This window comes from Haliotis asinina, chromosome 2 (genome assembly GCF_037392515.1).
Source record: "Haliotis asinina isolate JCU_RB_2024 chromosome 2, JCU_Hal_asi_v2, whole genome shotgun sequence".
Taxonomy (NCBI): Eukaryota; Metazoa; Mollusca; class Gastropoda; order Lepetellida; family Haliotidae; genus Haliotis; species Haliotis asinina.
Window position 1 is genome coordinate 21,972,430 of NC_090281.1, and position 24,409 is coordinate 21,996,838.

General features: G+C 42.9%; 1 protein-coding gene across 19 annotated transcripts in view; it reads left to right on the forward strand.

Annotated features, from left to right (window-relative positions):
* The window catches only part of LOC137273392 (voltage-dependent calcium channel type A subunit alpha-1-like), a 347,991-nt gene that overhangs the window by 158,263 nt on the left and 165,319 nt on the right, over positions 1-24,409 (forward strand). For all 19 annotated transcript variants that reach the window (XM_067806035.1, XM_067806036.1, XM_067806028.1 and 16 more), the window contains one exon: positions 7,873-8,119. In XM_067806035.1, the coding sequence (XP_067662136.1) occupies positions 7,905-8,119 (215 nt within the window). In that variant the 5' untranslated portion in view covers positions 7,873-7,904. The remainder of the gene's footprint in view (positions 1-7,872; positions 8,120-24,409) is intronic.

The window sequence follows — 24,409 nt, forward strand, 5'->3', positions numbered from 1 at the left end:
GACCTTATAACCACCATGGCCGTTTAACTAGATGGACTTTATAACCAACATGACATTTTAACTAGTTGGACTGTATAACCAAAGTGGCAGTTATACCTGTTTGGGCGTGATAATTCTCTTGGCAGTATAACCAAATTTCCATTTTCTCTCGTGTATGGATAGTGACAGTTGTAAAACAGTTTGGAAATTGTGACAAATTATGGTATAACGTTTGTTCAGAATTATAAACAGTTCCACGTCGTAACCATCTGGGCATTCTGGTTTTATAACTGAATGAATGAATGACATATACATACATACTGGTACAACAGGTACAAAGGTTACCTGCGTAAACGATGCTTCATCAATGTATTTTTTTGCTTACATCTGTGATGACGATGCTTCAATTTACGTGTACGATATTATAATCTACCTAGATGAAGTTATCATTGACTTTGATAACCATATCACCTTTAGTGAGTGGCAATAGGTCTGTGTAAGTTTTATGTAACCACTGGTTCAATTTAAAAACTATGTATATTTCTATTTAATTTCAACCTTGATGTGGCAGTATTAAGACAATGTTAAGGGGTCTTCATTTTCGTCATCTGTAGCTCTTCATTTAAACATGCCATTTATTTGTTAAATTAATTTATTGTGTTTTTGGAACGCTCATAGTCTGAGAATTTCAACTTGATTTCAATACTCTGTGTAAATATAGAAAAGACCAAACGAAAATCACGGACCACAGTGCCTCTAAACTTTTAAATAAACCTTTTTGCTATGCTGTAAGATTATTTGATGATAATTTGGTAATGTAACCTTTTCTTGAATATTCTTTATTATTATAACCCGTTGTGCGTTCTTTCATGTTTGGCACTATAACCAGTTAACTGTTATGACCCTTTGTGTATTATTTCATGTTTGTCATTACAACCAGTTAACTGTTACGACCCGTAGTATATTATTTCATGTTTGGCATTACAACCAGTTAACTGTTACGACCCGTTGTATATTATTTCATGTTTGTCATTACAACCAGTTAACTGTTACGACCCGTTGTATATTATTTCATGTTTGGCATTACAACCAGTTAACTGTTACGACCCGTTGTATATTATTTCATGTTTGGCATTACAACCAGTTAACTGTTACGACCCGTTGTATATTATTTCATGTTTGGCATAATAACCAGTTAACTGTTACGACCCGTAGTATATTATTTCATGTTTGGCATTACAACCAGTTAACTGTTACGACCCGTTGTATATTATTTCATGTTTGGCATTACAACCAGTTAACTGTTACGACCCGTTGTATATTATTTCATGTTTGGCATTACAACCAGTTAACTGTTACGACCCGTTGTATATTATTTCATGTTTGGCATAATAACCAGTTAACTGTTACGACCCGTAGTATATTATTTCATGTTTGGCATAATAACCAGTTAACTGTTACGACCCGTTGTATATTATTTCATGTTTGGCATAATAACCAGTTAACTGTTACGACCCGTAGTATATTATTTCATGTTTGGCATAATAACCAGTATACTATTATAATCGTTCAGTATTATTTCATGTTTTGCAATATAACCAATTTACTACTATAACCCGCCGTGTGTTAAAACCTATTTAGTATTATAACACGTGTAACATAATAATTCCTGTGGCTTTCTTACAATTTTGAATCATACCATACCATACCATACCATACCATACCATACCATACCATACCATACCATACCATACCATATCTCATATATCATATCATATCATATCTCACATTTTGCCATGGTGATTTGACGTCATGAACAATGCTTTGATGACTTCCGTAATAAACAGAATATCGTATTCGTGCCCATGCCACACTATGTTTACGACACTCATGCCTAAACATCGGTTATTCCAGAACACATTTAGGCACTCGTGTCGTAACTAGAGTATGACATGGGCACTCATACCATACCATACCATACCATACCATACCATACCATACCATACCATGTAACCAAAGTGGACTGTGCGTCTACTGGTGATCAGCTACCGAATGTTCAAGTAAGGTTAGTAGAGGTAAACGTAAAAGCGATGGACAGCCATGCCAGGTTGTGATCAGGTCCCTCACAGCAGTGCAGGGAGGAGACCCTTGCCTGTCATGGCAGAAAGAGTTATTCCCCTTGCATCAAACCCGAGCTTTCGCTAGGTTTTAATGGACCATAAACTGTCACAGAAAACTGTATCTAGACTTAACTGTCATGCCGTGGAGTAATGTCATTATAAACAAGGGATATGCTTGTACACTTAACTTATGGAATATCAGCTGGTATAATTAATTTAATGAATATGTGCAGCTTCGTTTAAACGGTTAATACGTTCGGAGAGGGAATGATTGTGAGACAGGAGAGTCGCTTCGTGAGGCATGATTACAAAGAGACCCTCGTGGATCAGAAACACTGGCATATTTGTGATACATACAAACATACAATTTGTCAATGACATCCTATGCTAATCGCTGTTGCGCAGGTGTTAACCTTTCACCACTGAACCCTTTCTCAAATGGCTTGAAATTGGATCGTATGTTGGAACCGGTCGATTTATGACGTGTGTGGTTGTTTATGGGATAGATGATCAGGACATATGTCCATCTGAAGCTTTTAAATGAAGTCATATCGACCAGCTGATGCCACCTTCTACTTCCATAACACGTGTTCTTGAATTATGGCGTTGTCATAGCCACTGGGACTGTGTCATGTGCATGTTCCGCCCAACCAAACTGTGCCTTAGACCCATCTAGCTTGTGTGCACTCATATGCCATATATATTACCCGTGAAGGTCCGGGTTAGAACTGATTTTCAATAATTCATGCTTGTAGGAAGAGGTGACTAACCGAATCGGATGGTAAGGCCCCCGACCTGGTTGCCACATGTCATCGGTTCCCTATTTCATAGATTGATGCTCATGCTGTTGACCACTGGATTGTATTGTCCAGATCCAGTTATGTACAGACCGCCGCCATATAGCTGGAATACTGTACAGTGCGGCGTAAAACTTAACTCACTCACTGTCGGATAATTATACTTTTTGATACCCCAATGAGACCCATCAGAGTGCAGACAGTATGAACCAATATATCGTCAAAGGTGGTTGTAGCTGGCTCTATGGGGCAACGAGTATAGAACTTTGTTGTTTTTCTGTTTTTTCGTGTTCTTTCTTTCTTTCTTTCTTTCTTTTTTTCTTTTTTTTGTAGTGGGGGGGGGGTGTTTTGCTTTTGAGTTGCTATTTTTGTTTTGTTTTTTTTGTTTTTTTTCTTTTTTCATAACAACTTGTGTATCATTCGATTCCATTAAATTGTCGAAACTAGTTTTTATATCGTAAAATGTAGAGACAAACAGTCTCATTCGACACTGTTTTGTTTTTAAGCGCCATTCCATGTTATCTGCAAGAACGTGTAGTCGTTTCTGGGACTGTATTAATAAAGGTTCAGTTCAAAATTTCAACAAAGTTTAGTTTGGCCTTAACAGAGGCCAAAGTTGTCTCCCTTTGACCCCTTCCGTGTGTTACCTACTTCACAAAGCTGACAAAGACATCAGGTCAATGTAAACGTTTCGGACTCATACAATCGTTAATACAGTGATTTGTTCTGTATGCGATGTTGTATCGAAAGTAGGAGAGAAAGTCACAGGAAAAGAGTCACGGGAAAAAGATTACAATACAATGATATATAAGGGAAGGGCGGTAGGGTAGACTAGTGCTTAAAGCGTTCGCTCGCCGCGCCGAAGAACCGGGTTCGATTCCCCACATGGGTACAGTGAATGAAGCCCATTTCTTGTGCCCCCTTCGTGATATTGAAGGTATAGTGCTTAAAGCGGCGTAAAACAAAACCTACTTCAGGAGAAGTGGATACACCATAAGCATTTTTTTTCAGATGAGAGATTCTTCTGGTTCTTTCAATGCAAATGCCACATTCGATCTCCGATAGCCGGGGTCAGTTTGTGTGTACCCAGTAGGTGATACACTACTGTAGATGGTTCTTTAACAACTATAGATTGTAGCGGATGTGTTTAGTTTTACGCCACTTTCAGCAATATTGCAGTAATATCACGGCTGGGGACACCAGAAATGGGCTTCACACCAGTAGCCATGTGGGGAATCGAACCCGGGTCTTCAGCTTGACAAGCGAAAGCTTTAACTACTACTGGCAAACAAGTAAAAGTTGGACCGTCGCCGAGAGCGCCTTTGCCAGAAATAGGCGGTGCACGGCAATGAGCAAACCCATTTGGTTTGTGGAAGCGAGAGGTTCAGTGCCTAGTGCACGTTCAGTGCATGCCCATGAAATTGATTCCACGTGTTGCTGCACACACGTTGCCGCTAAGACCCTCCTCACCTGATCACACTTATCCTGGGATCCCTTGGTTCACAATGGCAAGCGCCAGTGGACGGTACGTATACATACGAATACGGGTCAGTTGACATGTCGGTGTTCAACTTATCCTTGTTTGCCAGTACTTGTTCGCCCCACTACGGATTGTAACCCTTGGTGTTCTTGAAACACGACCCCAGATACCAGAATCACTTGACTGTTCAACGTGGATACAAATGCTAAATAATTATTAGTAATTTCACCGGGCATAACTTACACGCTATTCTCTCAAGTATGGCTTGCTTTCTTTTCCTGAGGGAAGTCTCGTCAGGGGACGGCTATTCAAATAAATGAAATCCAGTTAAAGGTTAAACATTTCGCATACGAATCAGAATATGTACGTATCAATATAAATGTCAACTATTGTTACAGGAAAACACTTTTGAACGTTTTCGAAATGGTAAATTATGCATTAAATGTGACTAAATAATTGAGTGAAGCTATGTTAAGCCGGCGTGGGCGACAGGTATGCTGTGCACCATTACTGCTGTCTACATAACCTACATACATAGGGAAGGGCTATTATCCAGGGTAAGTAAGCTGTTGGTGTTGGATAACCTGTGTAAAGGTGTATCAGTTGTCTTGTCACAACATGACAAATAATTGAAAATTCTGTAGTATGTGCTGACATGTTGCTATATGCTTCAGTATACCGGTGAAGATCCGTGTCAGAATTGATCTTCAGTAATCCATGCCTGTGGTAAGAAGCGACTAAAGGGTCAGACGTCAGACTTGGTTGACACATGCCATCGTATCTCAATTGCGTGGATCGATGTTCTTGCTGTTGATCACTGGATTGTCTTGTCCAGACTGACCTGAACTCACTCACTCATGCTTCACTGTACAGTATACCATGGGTATAACGCATACCCAGGTGAAAATACGGCATTGTATCCAGGATGACATTATAACTGTATAGTTAGGACAATCAACACGGTGACACAGCCGTCTGTAATGAGCCTTGAATGACTGGATAATGCCTGTGTCTAAGGGCATCTTGTTCTAGGAGGCAGAAAGTGTATAGTCACGTGTGTTATCTTCTCTGTGATTACATGACCACTCAAAACATTAATGAGTTTGGTCAATTAATCGGTATCATCTCAGCTGACCAGTGGGCCATGTGTGTTACATGCAGCCAGTATAACTGGCATTATAGCCAGGGTAAATGACTTTTGTTCCGGAAGACATTGGCAAATGGCTTTATATCCAGTTTGGCATAAAGTATAACCAGGGTATTATAAGGGCAGGAGTTCCGAGGAAAAACGTGGCATTATGTCCAGGGTGACGTTATAATCAGGGTACACTGTATCTGTAGTTGTGCTAGCTACTTGCGTTGTGCTAGATGCCCTGGAACTTCAGTGGATTGCGCTTTTGCATCAAGTCTTCTTTTGCAGTATACGTCTCTTGTTAACGGAATCATTTGTGTAATGTAATAGAGTTTGGCCTTTATAGTGTAGATCTCTGTATTAACGAGATCCTGATAACGAAGTGTCCATACTTCCAAACAGATACTGTCAGATTGTGTGATCCCTGCTGTACTCACGGTATTGTCGCTGTTGTATCTATCGCCGCATTGATTCAGCAGCCGGTTAACGGTATTTTGCCTACCTAGCATTCGGGTCACTGGCCACTGTCATGTGGTATCCACTGCAAACCTGGCTAGAGAAAAGACTTTTGTCCTGAATACTACAAACACGAACGCACACGCGCATGCACATAGCCTTGGACAGCGTCTATTTTTTCATGTTGATGTTTTCGTGACCGTTTTGTCCTGAAAGCACATGAAATATCAGCGTTGCTTACCGCGCAGACTCACTTACTGCAACCCAATAAATCAGAGCAGTGTTCACTGAAAAGCATTAAAAAAATAAAGAAACAAGTTTCGAACACAGAAATATAACAGTTTCTTGTTACGAAGTTTAAAGAAGAGCTTTCTGATATTGGAGTTATTTCCCTTTGAATACTGCAAAGCTGTGTTCACGCTAAGAGTGTTGAGGTTTAGGAACTTGACATTGGTCATAGCTGCATGCGCAGTGAGCGAAACAGTTTCCGAATTTTGCAAGCCGGTCGGTCTAACTGTGCATGAAAAGTTACTAGCCATCAAAACAATTCACTAATCCTGAATTTGAATGCAGACGCGGGTTCCATCATTAAGCTGATAACATGATGAAACTTTAAGCAGGACATAATCATTTAAAAGTGTGTTTTAAAATTTACAATACAGACAATATATTTACAATAGCTTTAAACGAGTGACATCGTTTAACCATTGTTTCAATGTAAGTTGCTGGTGTGCTGGTGGATCGGAAACAGTGGCGACGTGGCAGTGTAGTGTTACCAAAGTTGTCAACGTACACAAGTTGACGTGATCGACCTCGGCAAGCAACACTACCTCCTATGGCTGGTGCCGTCGACAGTGACACAAATAGTTACGACGATGAGAATTGTGACACGGACCTCCTTATTCCTGTACTATTGCGTATCGCTGTTGCTCCTGGCGTTGCGGGTAGCTTAGTGGTTAAGGCGTTCGCTCGTCACCCGGGTTCACAATATGTGAAGCCAATTTTTGGTGTCCACCGCCGTGATACTGCTCAAATATTGCTAAAAGCGGCAAAAGACCATACTCACTCACTCGCTTGCTCGCTCACTCCTGTCGCCGATGTTCCCCGTTTAAGATTTCACATAACAAAATGATAGTTTCTTTTACGTCCTTTTCCATATATAAAATTACGAACAACAAATATTTTAGAGTACTGTTTATTGTAGCGTACCCACTTGACACAAAATAGACTATTCCTGATAAACAAGGAATGAAGCCGTGCACATAATGGCATAGTATAGTTGGTACACCGTTTTTCAAGTTGGATCTACGTAGGAGTAAGGGAGATAACTTGTTCCTCTAACCGCTAAACTAGTACTCAGTTTAAAACGTCTTCTACAAGGTTCGTTTTACAATTAGAGAATACATGTTTGTCATGTAATTTCATGACCTAAATGTACGTATCTCTTATTTATGTGAACGAAATCGAGCTTAACAATGTATACACAAGAGATATTTGTGGCCAAATAACCATGATTTACTGTACCCAACAAAGATTTCAAACCAGAATAAGTATTGAAATCATTTCTTTCAGACAGTATGTGTATCTCATTCTGCCATGCCGTGCAGGTGACGGTCAACCAACAATGCTTGCCGCTGATAACAGTTCAGCTGTTTGTTTTCATTTTTAAAAATAAATACGTCAAAATATTTTTTGTTTCACTTTTTGAAATTTCCACACGGGTGTATTGGCACCATCAAACTTCCTATGCATTGTTGCACGTACACATGTCAACATCTATTACTGTACGTCACAGGTAGCTGGCGTCGGAGCGTTGACGTCACAGACGTCAAGTGTCACCTGTATGATTCATCTTATCGTTTTGTTTGTGTTTGATCGTAAGTAACGAAAATGATTTTGTTGTTTCAGCAAGCGGGCGTCTTCGTTACAAGGCTCGCAATATGATCGGGGCGACAGGTAGCCGTCATGTCTCCCAGCGGCGGCGTGCCTCTATCGTGTCCGGGAGCACCCCCTATCCCTCACTGTTCGGCCACATGGAACAGCTCTCGGAAGAGCCCGCCCCTCGGGTGGCGAGGCGCAGGGCTGTGGATACCTCAGATTTGCGCACATGCGCACTACTACAGGGAAAGCTGAAAGAGCTAAAGACCTACCCAGAGTGAGTTATCGTTCCTTACCTGCCTCTTCTTGAAGTTTTCATTCGATGTACAGTAAATGAACATATTCATGTACATTACATCACTACAAGACACAAATGCAGGACTCTTAACCAGTCTGTCTGTTAAAGCTTGACTGTAGAAAATGTATATTATGGTATAGCTTTCACATATTTACATTTCTGCGGCGTTTCAAATCAGATGCTCCATCAATACGTCTTAATACTGACGCAAGAAGGATGGGTGCTCAAACGCTATCCACGTGTAACATAAAGTTGCACTCCACACACCGCCATACTAGGGCGGTGGGATAGCATAGTGGTTAAAGCGTTCGCACGTCAAGCCAAATACCCGGGTTCGATTCCCAACATGGGTACAATGTGTGAAGCCCATTTCTGGTGTCTCCCGTTGTTGGAGTATTGCTACAACAGGCGCAAAACTATATTCACTCACTGACTTACGTACAGATTTAGAATTTAGGTAGATTTCTGTTGTGCGTGCATTGTTTCCAGCTGGACATGTCTATTTCAGTTTATGCACAGATGGCACGTGGTGCATTGCACATGGCCCTGGAATGGATTACCAATGTCAACTTCATGTGCCAATACACCATGTGCAACCAATCACCTACACATGTAGTCTCATTGTATCATGCAGTTAGCATGTCAAATTAGTATCTGTGATCTGTCATTGCTGGCATGCAGGGCGCTCCCGTTTTCTCGAACTCCACTTGTGCCGAAGCATTTACATTCTGCCCGTTTACTTCACGTGGACGTTCACGTGATTTGACCTTTGAGATGCCACTTGCTCGTTACACATGTTTCGTGAGTGGAAATGGAGGAAACGCGAGCTAACTGCATTATATTTACTTTTTAAACCTTTTTCGATTCATTTCATTGAATGGATATTTCATTTCTTGCATTATTGTTTTAAGACAAATGAAGGTGGACCTTGTAGACGGGTAGTATTGTTTGAACGCAAACACGCAATGACAGTGATTGTGGGTGAATGTGTCACTGCGAAATGTCGGTCCGGTTCACCGGTCATTTCTATGAGTGTTGTTGCCTGTTGATTAACAAATTGAAATGCAAAGGTTACACTAGGAATCAGAACCTACTAAAGTAACTGTGGAAATCAGTTACCGAAAACGTATCTTTAATACAGGCTAGATTTATAGTTATCAAAGGCATGATGATGGGCAAAAACAATCAAATCAAATTTTAAAATAACTGATGTGGCCTCTATGTCTGTGCAGTCATGAATCTTTAGAATTTTTCAGTCGAGTGTCTTGAATAGTATTCGTCTTCTATTCCTGAACCCAGGAAACGGTGTGATGCTTTGGAGGCAGGCAGTAAGCATGTGTTTTCCCCTGCACTCGACAAGTTCATGAGAAAATGTCGGGTCGGAGATGTCCAATTGCTTGTCTCGCTCTTACTTAACGTTTCTAGAAGAATAGTTTCTTGAATGAGGGGCCCATGAAGGTCCGGGGTAGAATAGGCCTTCGGGAGCTCATGCGTGCCATAAAAGGCGACTATGCCTGTCATAAGAGGCGACTAATGGGATCGGGTGGTCAGGCTCGCTGACTTGGTTGACACATGTCATCGGTTCCCAGTTACGCAGATCGATGCTCATGTTGTTGATCACTTGATTGTCTGGTCCAGACTCGATTATTTACAGACGGTTGCCATATAGCTATAATATTGTTGATTGCGGCGTATAACTAAACTCACTCACTAACTCTTGAATGGCGATCGAAGACAATCGACAATTGTAAACAAACTCCAGCGAAACGAAGTGTGTAACGAAAATGTCGAGCGCTGGGACGGAGCTCGAACTGTAATCAGCTAAGGGAGATCACTCTACATTTTACGAGCTGTTGTTAGCTTGCCATTGTATGGAAAACTAGAAGCAACGACTATTGCCTTCTGTGAGTGTTTGATTTGTTGCCATTAACAATCGTTCTTGTGAATCTCATGGTGTATCATACACAACAGAACTAGGATGTCGATACAAATATATCGTTCAATATAAAATGGATGAAACGTTTGGACATGCAAGGAGCCGTTTCCCGAACCCTTGACTTTTAAGTGCATGCAACCGAGAATTTAAAATAGCACACTGAAGACTCGGATGAACCACCTTTCCTCGAAACTTTTGTACTCCATTATGAGCGAATCAATGAGTGAGTTTGGTATGACGCCGCTTTCAGAAAATTGAATATTCCAACAATATAACGGCGGGGGACACCAGAAATCGACTGATCCGCACTGAACAAACCTCACCATTAGAGTCATTTTAGAAGCATGCAACGTGTGAATGCGTTATGTGCCTCACGCCTGACCCAAATACTTTGCCTGTTCAGACGGTCGTGATGTCAAATACTTTGAGGTTCTTCAACTGCCTCTACACAGAAATAGGTATCCGTCCTTTGTACTGTATATCTATATTTACATGAATTTTGTTGTTTGAATCTTTTTCTGCAAGTACTTGATCGCTACACGTTCCCTTAGCTATAATAGCGTTGTGGTTTAAGCGTTCGCTCTTCACTCTGAAAGTCCGGGTTCGATTCCCCACATGGGTTTAGTGGTTGAAGTCCATTTCTGGTGTCCCTGCCGTGATATTGCTGGAACAATCCTAAACGCGGCATAAAACCATACTCACTCACTCCTTAGCTTTATCCTGTATCCGAAGACCATCGACCCCAGCTTTTGTTAGTCAGCTGACGTCTTTCTATTTTCTATCTCTTTGACATCACGCCATGGCCACAGCAATTAAATCACCAATATTACTTTTGTGTGAGGCTTCCAGTTTATCGATCATGTTCTGATTTCAATTGCTGCATCATGGCGAGTTAATATGTGTGCTGATAAATATGTTGACACTGATACGTTGTTAGAACCTAAACGCTTAATTCGTTTTGACTGGAAATCTGCCCGCGCTTTCAAGCTGCTTTGGCTCTGCTGTAACATTCCAGTATTTTGTGACCGGAGACTCGGAGTCTGATGCCGCCGCGGAGCATGCGCAGAAAATCAATACTCCCTGGCAAGACTCAGCATTAATATTTTATCCTTTTTGCAAGAATTGCTGCTTCTGTCTATTGATACCCTAGCCAGCAAGTGAACCCGGGCAGCAACTGGCTACACGTGTAGGTTATGTCAAGTATATGGAAGTTATGTGGCATCGAGATGTCTCTTGTTCGATGACGTCTATGAAGATAGGTCGATGAGACTGATCGTTTGGGGGATCTAGCTGTAATGGGATACAATTCTGTAGCTCACCTCCAAATGCATAGATGAGATCACTGTGCATGATAGACATGCAGCAGACCGTCGTTTTGGATGCTGCCATTAACATTATTGCATATTTTATCTCTTTGAATTTGTACGTCAATATGTCGTATAGAGAGGCGAGCATTTCTCCCGGTTTTCATCGCGGATTGGCTGATCTCCAGAGATTTAGTGACTGTATTGTTTAAAGATAACACATTGTAGATTACACGACTGATTGAGAATTGCAAAATGACATTTTAATGGTAGGTAGAAATAATGTCGGATTTCCGACATATGCACATTGACATTTACTTTGATATATTAATTCAACATAAATAGGTTCACCTGTCAAGTGAAGTCTGATACCGTGTTACCCTTAAATGGTGGTGGTGTAGCCTGGTGGTTAAAGCGTTTGCCATTTGCGAAGAAAACCCGTGTTCGAATACCCACATGGGTATAATGTGTGAATATTAGTAATATTATTAACTTGCATGTCGACAGAGGTAAAAGTGTCCTGTGTACCTTGTATGTCGATAGATATTGAACTGTCTGGTCTAGTTTGCATATCGATAGATGTTGAAGTGTGTGGTGTAGTGGAGGTGGAGTCTGGTGGAGCTTGCACGAAGGCAGAGGTTAAAGTGTCAAATGTAGCTTGCATACAAACAAAGGTTGAACTGTCTGGTGTAGCTTGCATGAAGACAGAGGTTAAAGTGCCAAATGTAGCTTGCATGAAGACAAAGGTTGAACTGTCTGGTGTAGCTTACATGAAGACACATGTTGAACTGTCTAGTGTAGCTTACATGAAGACACATGTTGAACTGTCTAGTGTAGCTTGCATGAAGACAAAGGTTGAACTGTGTGGTGTAGGTTGCATGACGATAGAGGTTAAAGTGTCAAGTGTAGCTTGCATATCAACAAGGGTTGAACTGTCTAGTGTAGCTTACATGAAGACCAAGGTTGAACTGCTTGGTGTATGTTGCATGAAGACAAAGGTTGAACTGTGTGGTGTAGCTTGAATGAAGACAAAGGTTGAACTGTCTGGTGTAGCTTGCATGTTGATAGATGTTGAACTGTGTGGTGTAGCTTGCATGAAGACAAAGGTTGAACTGTCTGGTGGAGCTTGCATGTCGACAGAGGTTAAAGTGTCAAGTGTAGCTTGCATATCAACAAGGGTTGAACTGTCTAGTGTAGCTTACATGAAGACCAAGGTTGAACTGCTTGGTGTATGTTGCATGAAGACAAAGGTTGAACTGTGTGGTGTAGCTTGCATGAAGACAAAGGTTGAACTGTCTGGTGGAGCTTGCATGTCGACAGAGGTTAAAGTGTCAAGTGTAGCTTGCATATCAACAAGGGTTGAACTGTCTAGTGTAGCTTACATGAAGACCAAGGTTGAACTGCTTGGTGTAGCTTGCATATCAACAAGGGTTGAACTGTCTAGTGTAGCTTACATGAAGACCAAGGTTGAACTGCTTGGTGTATGTTGCATGAAGACAAAGGTTGAACTGTCTGGTGTAGCTTGCATGAAGACAAAGGTTGAACTGTCTAGTGTAGCTTGCATGTTGATAGATGTTGAACTATGTGGTGTAGCTTGCATGTTGATAGATGTTGAACTATGTGGTGTAGCTTGCATGTCGACAGAGGTTTAAGTGTCAAGTGTAGCTTGCATATCAACAAACGTTGAACTGTCTGGCGTAACTTGCATGAAGACAAAGGTTGAACTGCCTGATGTAGCTTGCATGTCGACAGAGGTTGAACTGTGGTGTAGCTTACATGAAGACAGGTTCAACTGTCTGGCGTAGCATGAATGAAGACCAAAGGTTGAACTGCTTGGTGTAGGTTGCATGAAGACAAAGGCTGAACTGTCTGGTGTAGCTTGAATGAAGACAAAGGTTGAACTGTTTGGTGTAGCTTGCATGTCGACAGAGGTTGAAATGTGATGTAGCTTGCATGAAGACAGGTTCAACTGTCTGGCGTAGCATGAATGAAGACCAAGGTTGAACTGCTTGGTGTAGGTTGCATGAAGACAAAGGCTGAACTCTCTGGTGTAGCTTGAATGAAGACAAAGGTTGAACTGTCTGGTGTAGCTTGCATGAGAACCTAATTCCAATTCCGCTGCATGTATCTAGTTGGTGTTGCATTATACCGAGGATTCTGATATGTGACAGTATCTTGCAATTTGATCTTGATTTAAATTTGATGAGTATATTCAATTGCATGAACCTAGTTGGCCTTATATTATGATTGTGATTCAGTAATATGAATTAATAATTGAGATTCAGTTACCATTAATGTGTTTCTAACCGAACCATAACCGCTGTATTCAGATGTATCGTTGCGTTTGTTAAGTTGGTGATTCAACTGCGTACAACTTTGTGCAGAGATGCAAGTTATGTGGTGTGTTTGGACTGGAGTTCCGGACTGTTATAGGACTGTTATAGGACGGCAGAGGTTAGAGAGAAAGGATTATCGGACAGACATTAAAGAAAATGGCCACTCAGACGTTAGAGAGTATGGCACATTGAGTAGATGGAAGATTTTCTATCGACACGTCGTTGAGAGTATGGGCTATTTAGAGGGTTTTAAAGGGTGTGGAAGTAATGTATAGGCTAGAGAATATGGACTAAAGGACCACGAGTTGGCAGGGGTATGCATGAATAAAACCGAGCATGACCTCTCAGGGCGTGGATGGTCATTGCGGGTTGAGTAACAGTCGGTATTGAATATTCCCAGGGACATCTCTGATCTGGACAAAATATGTCAAAGACTGTCGGCGATCTGCTGTGAATTGGGGTTTGAAGGCTCACTTGGCGATATCAGATTGCCAGTGTTTCCAATGTATGCACTCTGCTTCGTCGCTGATGCCACCGAAAGTGAATACGACATAGTCGTTGTTGCTATGAATATTTTAATATCAATGACCTGACATGAAAGGTCATTGGATATTATGTTTTTCGCTAAACTCGGCCTTTTGTTGATCATTTAAGACTGTCATATGTCGAAAAGAATTTCTGAAAGGCCAAATAAATAGCTTCTGTCTTTTGTGGACATATTGATTAAATTCTTCCCCGCTATGAAGTGAAGCTATCCGATTTCTACCATCTGCAGCACTATCCTGTGATCGATATGATGTTGATATTTACAGCTGTCAGTTCAGGAAAATCAATTTGTATGTATTATATACCATGCTTTTATCACATGATGGTAGCCTGGGTATTGCTTAGATTGAAAGATTAAATAACCTCAGTTTTAATCTGCCAAACGACTATGGATGGTAACAGGAGCTGACTGAACATGAACGTCCATACTCCCAGGCTCTGTTTCGAAATGTGTGATGAGAATGTCAGTTACAATCGCCAGCTACTCCTTTCTGACTGTGTGAAATGACAAAGAAGAATCGGGGTGGGAAGGTTCTAGGGTTATTTTGGGGGTTTATATGGAGGGTGCGGGGTAACCACACACCACCACTTGACGCTCTGTAGGTGCATGTAACTGAAACACAGCACCACGTGACGCTCTATAGGTGCATCTAGCGGACACACAGCACCACGTAACACTCTCTAGGTGCATCTGGCGGACACACAGCACCACGTGACGCTCTGTAGGTGCATCTGGCGGACACACAGCACCACGTGACGCTCTGTAGGTGCATCTAGCGGACACACAGCACCACGTAACACTCTCTAGGTGCATCTGGCGGACACACAGCACCACGTAACACTCTCTAGGTGCATCTAGCGGACACACAGCACCACGTGACGCTCTATAGGTGCATCTAGCGGACACACAGCACCACGTGACGCTCTGTAGGTGCATCTAGCGAACAAACAGTAATACGAGGCAATCTATAGATACATATAGCAGAGACACAACACCATGTGACCCTGTAGATACCTGTAGCTGACACACACACAGCACCACGTGACGCTCTGTAGGTGCATTTAGCTGACACACAGCACCACGTGATACTCTGTAGATGCATCTAGCTGACACACAGCACCGCGTGATACTCTGTAGATGCATCTAGCTGACACACAGCACCACGTGATACTCTGTAGATGCATCTAGCTGACACACAGCACCCCGTGATACTCTGCAGATGCATCTAGCTGACACACAGCACCACGTGATACTCTGTAGATGCATCTAGCTGACACACAGCACCCCGTGACACTCTGTAGATGCATCTAGCTGACACACAGCACCCCGTGATACTCTGTAGGTGCATCTAGCTGACACACAGCACCACGTGATACTCTGTAGATACTTCTAGCTGACACACAGCACCCCGTGATACTCTGCAGATGCATCTAGCTGACACACAGCACCCCGTGATACTCTGCAGATGCATCTAGCTGACACACAGCACCCCGTGATACTCTGCAGATGCATCTAGCTGACACACAGCACCGCGTGATACTCTGTAGATACTTCTAGCTGACACACAGCACCCCGTGACACTCTGTAGATGCATCTAGCTGACACACAGCACCACGTGATACTCTGTAGATACTTCTAGCTGACACACAGCACCACGTGATACTCTGCCGATACATCTAGCTGACACACAGCACCCCGTGATACTCTGCAGATGCATCTAGCTGACACACAGCACCCCGTGACACTCTGTAGATGCATCTAGCTGACACACAGCACCACGTGATACTCTGTAGATACTTCTAGCTGACACACAGCACCACGTGATACTCTGCCGATACATCTAGCTGACACACAGCACCACGTGATACTCTGTAGATACTTCTAGCTGACACACAGCACCCCGTGATACTCTGTAGGTGCATCTAGCTGACACACAGCTCCACGTGATACTCTGCAGACACATCTAGCTGACACACAGCACCACGTGATACTCTGTAGATACATCTAGCTGACACACAGCACCGCGTGATACTCTGCAGATGCATCTAGCTGAGACACAGCACCCCGTGATACTCTGTAGGTGCATCTAGCTGACACACAGCACCACGTGATACTCTGTAGATACTTCTAGCTGACACACAGCACCCCGTGACACTCTGTAGATGCATCTAGCTGACACACAGCACCACGTGATACTCTGTAGATACTTCTAGCTGACACACAGCACCACGTGATACTCTGTAGATACTTCTAGCTGACACACAGCACCACGTGATACTCTGCAGATGCATCTAGCTGACACACAGCACCACGTGATACTCTGCAGATGCATCTAGCTGACACACAGCACCACGTGATACTCTGTAGATGCATCTAGCTGACACACAGCACCACGGAACGCTCTGCAGATGCATCTAGCGGACACACAGCACCCCGTGATACTCTGCAGATGCATCTAGCTGACACACAGCACCGCGTGATACTCTGTAGATGCATCTAGCTGACACACAGCACCACGGAACGCTCTGCAGATGCATCTAGCGGACACACAGCACCCCGTGATACTCTGCAGATGCATCTAGCTGACACACAGCACCATGTGATGCTCTGTAGATACTTCTAGCTGACACACAGCACCCCGTGACACTCTGTAGATGCATCTAGCTGACACACAGCACCACGTGATACTCTGTAGATACTTCTAGCTGACACACAGCACCACGTGATACTCTGTAGATACTTCTAGCTGACACACAGCACCCCGTGATACTCTGCAGATGCATCTAGCTGACACACAGCACCCCGTGATACTCTGCAGATGCATCTAGCTGACACACAGCACCCCGTGATACTCTGCAGATGCATCTAGCTGACACACAGCACCGCGTGATACTCTGCAGATACTTCTAGCTGACACACAGCACCCCGTGACACTCTGTAGATGCATCTAGCTGACACACAGCACCACGTGATACTCTGTAGATACTTCTAGCTGACACACAGCACCACGTGATACTCTGTAGATACTTCTAGCTGACACACAGCACCCCGTCATACTCTGCAGATGCATCTAGCTGACACACAGCACCCCGTGATACTCTGCAGATGCATCTAGCTGACACACAGCACCCCGTGATACTCTGCAGATGCATCTAGCTGACACACAGCACCGCGTGATACTCTGTAGGTGCATCTAGCTGACACACAGCACCACGTGATACTCTGTAGATACTTCTAGCTGACACACAGCACCCCGTGACACTCTGTAGATGCATCTAGCTGACACACAGCACCACGTGATACTCTGTAGATACTTCTAGCTGACACACAGCACCACGTGATACTCTGCCGATACATCTAGCTGACACACAGCACCACGTGATACTCTGTAGATACTTCTAGCTGACACACAGCACCCCGTGATACTCTGTAGGTGCATCTAGCTGACACACAGCTCCACGTGATACTCTGCAGATACATCTAGCTGACACACAGCACCACGTGATACTCTGTAGATACATCTAGCTGACACACAGCACCGCGTGATACTCTGTAGGTGCATCTAGCTGACACACAGCACCGCGTGATACTCTGCAGATGCATCTAGCTGACACACAGCAACACGTGATACTCTGTAGATGCATCTAGCTGACACACAGCACCACGTGATACTCTGCAGATGCATCTAGCTGACACACAGCACCACGTGATACTCTGCAGATACACCTAGTTGACATACAGCACCACGTGACCCTGTAGATACATCTAGGTGACACACAGTAGTTTGTCGCTCATCCCACCTTGCGTTACTGCTTTCATCTAGCTGGTGCCGCTCGACGTGAATGAATCTTTGAGATTACTCTGACTGCGCTATGGCGGATTTAAATGGATCTCTTGTTAAGTGGAATGGGTTGGTACATTGATGTTTGCTTTGAACTGTTTGCATAATGATTCTGCAGTATTGTGTGTGAATACAAAACATGCCTGTGGAAATTGTTGTGAATAGAATGGTAATATCGCGATGGATGTTCCTGGCCGTTAAAGCAGTGTGCCCAGCCAGGGTGTGCAGGGCAGTGGTACTGTTGTGACCAGCAAGGCAGTTCAGGGTAGTGGTAGTATTGTTTTCAACAAGGGGGTGTGTGGTAGTTATAGTATTGTGTTCAACAAGGATGTGGAGGGTAGTGGTAGTATTGTGTTCCACAAGAGTGTGCATGGTAGTGGTAGTATTGTGTTCAGCAAGAATATGGAGGGTAGTGGTAGTATTGTGTTCAACAAGGGTGTGCATGGTAGCAGTAGTACTGTGTTCAGCAAGGATGTGGAGGGTAGCGGTCGTATTGTGTTCAACAAGGGTGTGTAGGGTAGTGATAGTATTGCGTTCAACAGTTGTGTCCTGGGGTGTGCTAGCATTTCCTCAACAAAGGTGTCCAAAGTTGTGATAGCAAATGTTCAACAAGTTGTCCAGCATATAGGTTCCAAATATACGAGGTTACATAATGTAGTGGTCACACGGTGTGTTAGGCGGGTCTGTTGTCTATTTTTCTGTGTTACACAACGATGTCCTGGAAACAAGTCTGTGACTGTATTCTACAATGCTGTTAGGTGTACTGGTAGAACGGTCTACATGGCTTTTGTTTATGTACAGTATGAAGTCATCGGTATTTAACACGACTGCTCAGAATAGTGGCAGTTGAGTGGGATTGTTGTCCAACCACACACAGGTCGTGAGGGTTCGTCCTCTCCACCCACGAAGAATTTGAACCACCCACACTCATACGGCCAAGATCCTTCTACACTCTGTATGAAGCCCAGCCCAGTCTGATGCAAGTCAGGGTCCCGCTAGAATGGAGAGTCATCATCTACCAGTAACTTTGAAGCAGCATTCAATATTCAAACGGTCCATCCCTGTTCGACCTTCACCTTTCCCAGCTGCTTGTTTACTGAGAGACGCTGGTTGACGAGCGTGGGTGGGAGCAGCACAAGGCAGCACTGAAAACATCTTTGTAAAAACAGAAAAGAAATAAATCAAATCTGATTTTTCTAGAAATACCAGGAACACATTTTGTGCAACACAGGGCCCCCGGCTCCGACTAAATCACTTCAACAGGTCTCCTTACATCCAATCAAGATGAATTTACTTTAGAGATACTTATCCCTTCTTTGTTCAATGTTTTCACTTACATGCAGTGCAGATGCATTAATTTTACTTTAGAAAAACATATCCTTTATTTGTTCAATGCATGATTGAGACACGTCTCGTCGACACAGTCACGACATTCACAATGACGATCAATGGTGGCTGTGAGGATGGTGATAGTGGTGGCGGTGATGGTGATATTAGTGACAGTGGACCCGGTCATGTGTGTCGTGATAGTGGAGGTAGCAACAATAATATAGACTCTTGTTTGTGAAATAGTTTAGCCCGGTATCTCCTCTCCTAAACGACACCATGCGAGTTTGCAGCCGGTCACTCCATCTGAAAACCATGCTCTCCCGTGACTGCGGAAATTTCCTTCACGCATGTTATATACCCTACTGACAGCCATTGCTGTATTGCTTGAAAGGGAGGTGGCGGTGACATGGACAATGGTTGCAGATGGTGGTGATGACTGCTGTAAATGATAATGATGTGCCAGTGAGTGAGTATGGTCGCAATTTAATAATTGGCTTCATACATTATACCCATGTGGGGAACTGAACACGGCTCCTCTGCGTGACGAGCGAACGCTTTAACAGCTAGGCTACCCACACCCCTGGTGATATGCTCCCGTACTGGTATGCGTTATATCCAGACTACCGACAACCCACACCACTCCGAGCATGATCGCCACCATCAGTTCATGACATCACCACCATTAGTTCATGACATCACCACCATCAGTTCATGACATCGCCACCATCAGTTCACGACATCACCACTATCACCTGTATTGCAAAATGACTACCCCGCATAGATACCGTTGCTCGTAAGAGGTGACTGAGATATCGGGTACTAAGGCATGGTATCATCTAGGATTGTATCGTACCCCAACAGAATGCCTTATTGCTCATACTATCAGTGACTGGATTGTGTGGTGGTAACAACAGCAACAACTAAAACAACACCTTCCGTAAAACCCTTGTATAACGAAATACGGTGCAAGCGTGTAAGCTGCATAGCGTTCTGATGTGATTTGCGAGTAAGGCACTTGAAGGGCGAGTTGAATCTCAGACAGAAAGTGTACGCTAATGTCAAGTGGTATTTAGCATGTTTTTCACACATTTTCAAGCCTGGTACTGTCACCGTTATCAGATAAATGTGTTCCCGACTAATTAAATGTCGTGCTGTGAGACAGTAAGTTGATGCCTTCTTGCATTTATGAATTAAATCTGACACTTCCACACTCTGCTTCAAAACAGGGAAAGAAGGTGTTGGTCGTGAAGTCCAGTGATTTCGAATTGAAAGTAATGTGCTCATGGATTGTCGTGGCGCATGCTTGATAAGATGCTTATTCCTGACAATAATTAACCTCCGGAGACTTTTTGGATAAAAGTGGACAAGGGACATTTTAGATCTACAGTGAGAATGATGCAGTTTTGATTTATCGTCAGTATTTCTAGGACACAAGACCATAGATATTGAATTTCGGGCACAATCACATTAATTACAAATACACTCCAGATGGACAACCGCTGTCTTGATTCCGTTTGCAACAAAAAAAAACTGCTGTTCGGACGTTAGAAAGAAGATCCTGTGGCTCCTATTTGTTACCCAGAACATCTTGTCTGGGTTCCACGTCCCTGAAGAAGTCACTGAGAGTACTCCTTTGTCCAGAGTATCCCGCTGTCTGGTGCCCGTTACCCTGAAGGAGGTACTGTCTGGTACCCGTTACCCTGAAGGAGGTGGTACTGTCTGCATTCCGTTGTCCAGTACTCTTCAGTCATAAAAATTATTGTGATTATTTTTAGAAGCGTTTAGTTATATAGAAAATGTATTTTCCAATCCTACGGGTATACATTATTCCGGGTAATACCTTTGCCGCTGTAATGCGAAGGGCAATGGGCAATGTCAAGATATAAATAAATGAAACCCTCCACCACGTTTGTAGTTACACATCATACGATATTATTTGTTCCATCAGCATATCTGATGTAAACCAAAGATGCCACTTCCTTTTAAACGAGGCCGATCGTGATAAGTCAATTGTCTAGGTCACGTGCAGGTTATTGTAAACCGCTCTTATACCAGGGTCATATATAATGCTCTGTTATCTCTTGGGACAACTATCAGTCTACATCTGTCAGTCTACATAGTTGTCGGTGAAAGGTGATTGTATCGTTCTCTGCTTTCACTTTTTGTACCCATGAGACATGGTAACTCTTGTAGTTTAGAGTATTCTACCGCGCAACGTCACTGTTATGGTTACAGAGAAGGAGGATTTTTTGGGTGTTGTGTATTGATTCGTTTAAATTTCGGGTCGATTTTTTTAAACATTCCGCTTTGAGATTCTTTCTTCTCTATTCAGCTACAGTTTCAGAAAACACGGCCAAAGCAACACTCACATTTACGAATAAACATGAAGGGGATTTCATCTTTGTTTCTGATATGCTGTTTACTACTGGGAAAACTATTCAACAATTAACGATGAACAGAACGTTAAAACAACGTAAATACATTAGCATCAGATAATTTATCCTTGTGTCGACGTGAAAATGACGTTTCACAACATTAGACCGCAATGTTGTGACAACGTAAATGAGAGTCCAGAGCATAACGTTGTGACAACGTAAAAGAGAGTCCACAGAATAACGTTGTGACAACGTAAAAGAGAGTCCACAGAATAACGTTGTGACAACGTAAATGAGAGACCACAGAATAACGTTGTGACAACGTAAAAGAGAGACCACAGAATAACGTTGTGACAACGTAAAAGAGAGTCCACAGAATAACGTTGTGACAAAGGAAATGAGAGTCCACAGAATAACGTTGTGACAAAGGAAATGAGAGTCCACAGAATAACGTTGTAACAACAAAAGCATAACGTTGTAACAGAGTGAAATTGTTAGTGAGTGAGTGACGCAGCGCAAAGTCACGCTACAACGTTGTGACGAGATAAATAGGAAATAACGAAAATGTTAGCTGGGCTGCCACAGTGAAGCATTCGTTGTAATTAATGTATTTTGTGCTGTTTGTTACACCTAAAGTGATTTAAAGTGCCCCGGTGTGAAAAGACTTCATATAAATGGAACTATTAATATCATTCTAGATGACCAATAGTGGAAGAATTCTTGAACATATCTTCTGGGCTCAGTTAATCCAACAGGCGATAATGTCAAGATTTCCAGAACCCCGGTGTGAGTAGACTTATGAAAGCCCCTTTTTCAAAATGATTTTTTAAATCCGACATCGAGTGCATTTCTGAGTTCACATAACAGCTAAGATGTGGATGAACGTAACATTTGTTAAAGGCGTGCAGATTGATTCCACTGAGTAGAATCAATAGTTGACTGAATCGTGGAATACAAATGTGAAATATATTATAGCTCCTTAAGTGGTTCACAACGGGCTACAGTTTGTACAGAATCACCTTCTTCGGAGATCTCGCGAGAATTGAACATCTCGTGGTGTTAACACCAATCTGTGTATACCTCGAGTACGTTCACTGTATGGGTCCATGCGCCTGTTGTTTGCACGAGGGTGTATTGTTGTTACAGATACCCGATGAAATCTAGTTATAATTACATTCCCTCTTGAGCTCTTACCTGTCAAGTGTTGAATTGTCCTCCATGCACTTCTGATCAAGTGGTATATACTTACTTTAGTATGGGATACGGTGAAAAAAAGGCACTAGAGAACACACACACACACACACACACACACACACACACACACACACACCTCCAAATCGAGAAAACGACCACTGTGCTCTAGTGAACGGCCCCCGAACCTAGAGAAAACGGCCTCAGTGCCTAGAGAAAACTCCCTTTGTGCCCAGAGGAAACGGTCTCTGTGCCTAGAGGACACGGCTTATTTGTCTGGAGAAAACGGTTACTGTGCCCAGAGGAAATGGGCTCTGTGCCTAGAAAAAAACGGCCTCTGTGCCTTGAGAAAAACGGCCTCGGTGCCTAGAGAAAACGGTCTCTCTTTGAAACATATTTTATTCATGAGAAAAGGATAGGGTACAAGTTGTACAACACCCTCTCAGTAGTATTTACACAATATTTTACATTCATAATACAAGATGGACAGAAAGATAGATCTCTGTTAAGTATACAGTTGACAGTCAAATAGGTAACGATAAGAATTTTCACAAACACTTCCACAAGAATAACTGGGGTTCCACGACCTGACAAATTACCCCAATTTACATATATGGTAACGGCCTTCAGAACATTCCATTTGAAACAAGAGGGAAACAGGTTGTCGTCTAAATATTGAAAAGTTTCATTTCCTCGTGGGAATCATGCCGTGATGGTGTTTTTCTGAACTAAACCTCTCTACGAGATACGTGTTAAACAGTAGCGGTATTGATTTCACACCACGGTCAGCATGTATTGCACGTGCTTAATCGCCAATCTACCTGTAGCAACCAAGTGTATTCGTGCAGATTACTTGCTCCGCCTGCTTGTCACAAACGCGTTCACTGCGCTGGTTTACCTAACCTAATACTTGTTAAGCAGTAGAGAAAACTGTCCCTGTCCCTGGAGAAAACGGCCTCTGTGCCTAGAGAAAACGATTTTTGTGCCTGGAGAAAAAGGTCCCTGTGCCTGGAGAAAATGGTCGAAAATGGCGACTATACGGACCGGAGGGATAGGCTCGCTGACGTGGTTGACACATGTCCTCGCATCCCAATTGCGTAGATCAGTGCTCATGCCGTTAATGGCTGGATCGTCTTGTCCAGCCTCTATTATTTGGAGACCGCCGCCATATAGTTGGAATAGTGCTGAGTGCGGCGTAAAACTAAACTCACCCACTCACTCTAATCGGTTTTTCAGACCGGAAACCCCTTGTCAGAAACTGAGCATACACCCGTGTATCAAGAAAGACCTTAGCCACCCCAAACCCAAAAGATGAGATACAAGCGGTTTCTGAAAAATTAGAGTGTGTACTTACCACATCTATTCTGAAATTTTAATCTCTATATACATCAAACTGCATTACAGCGGATA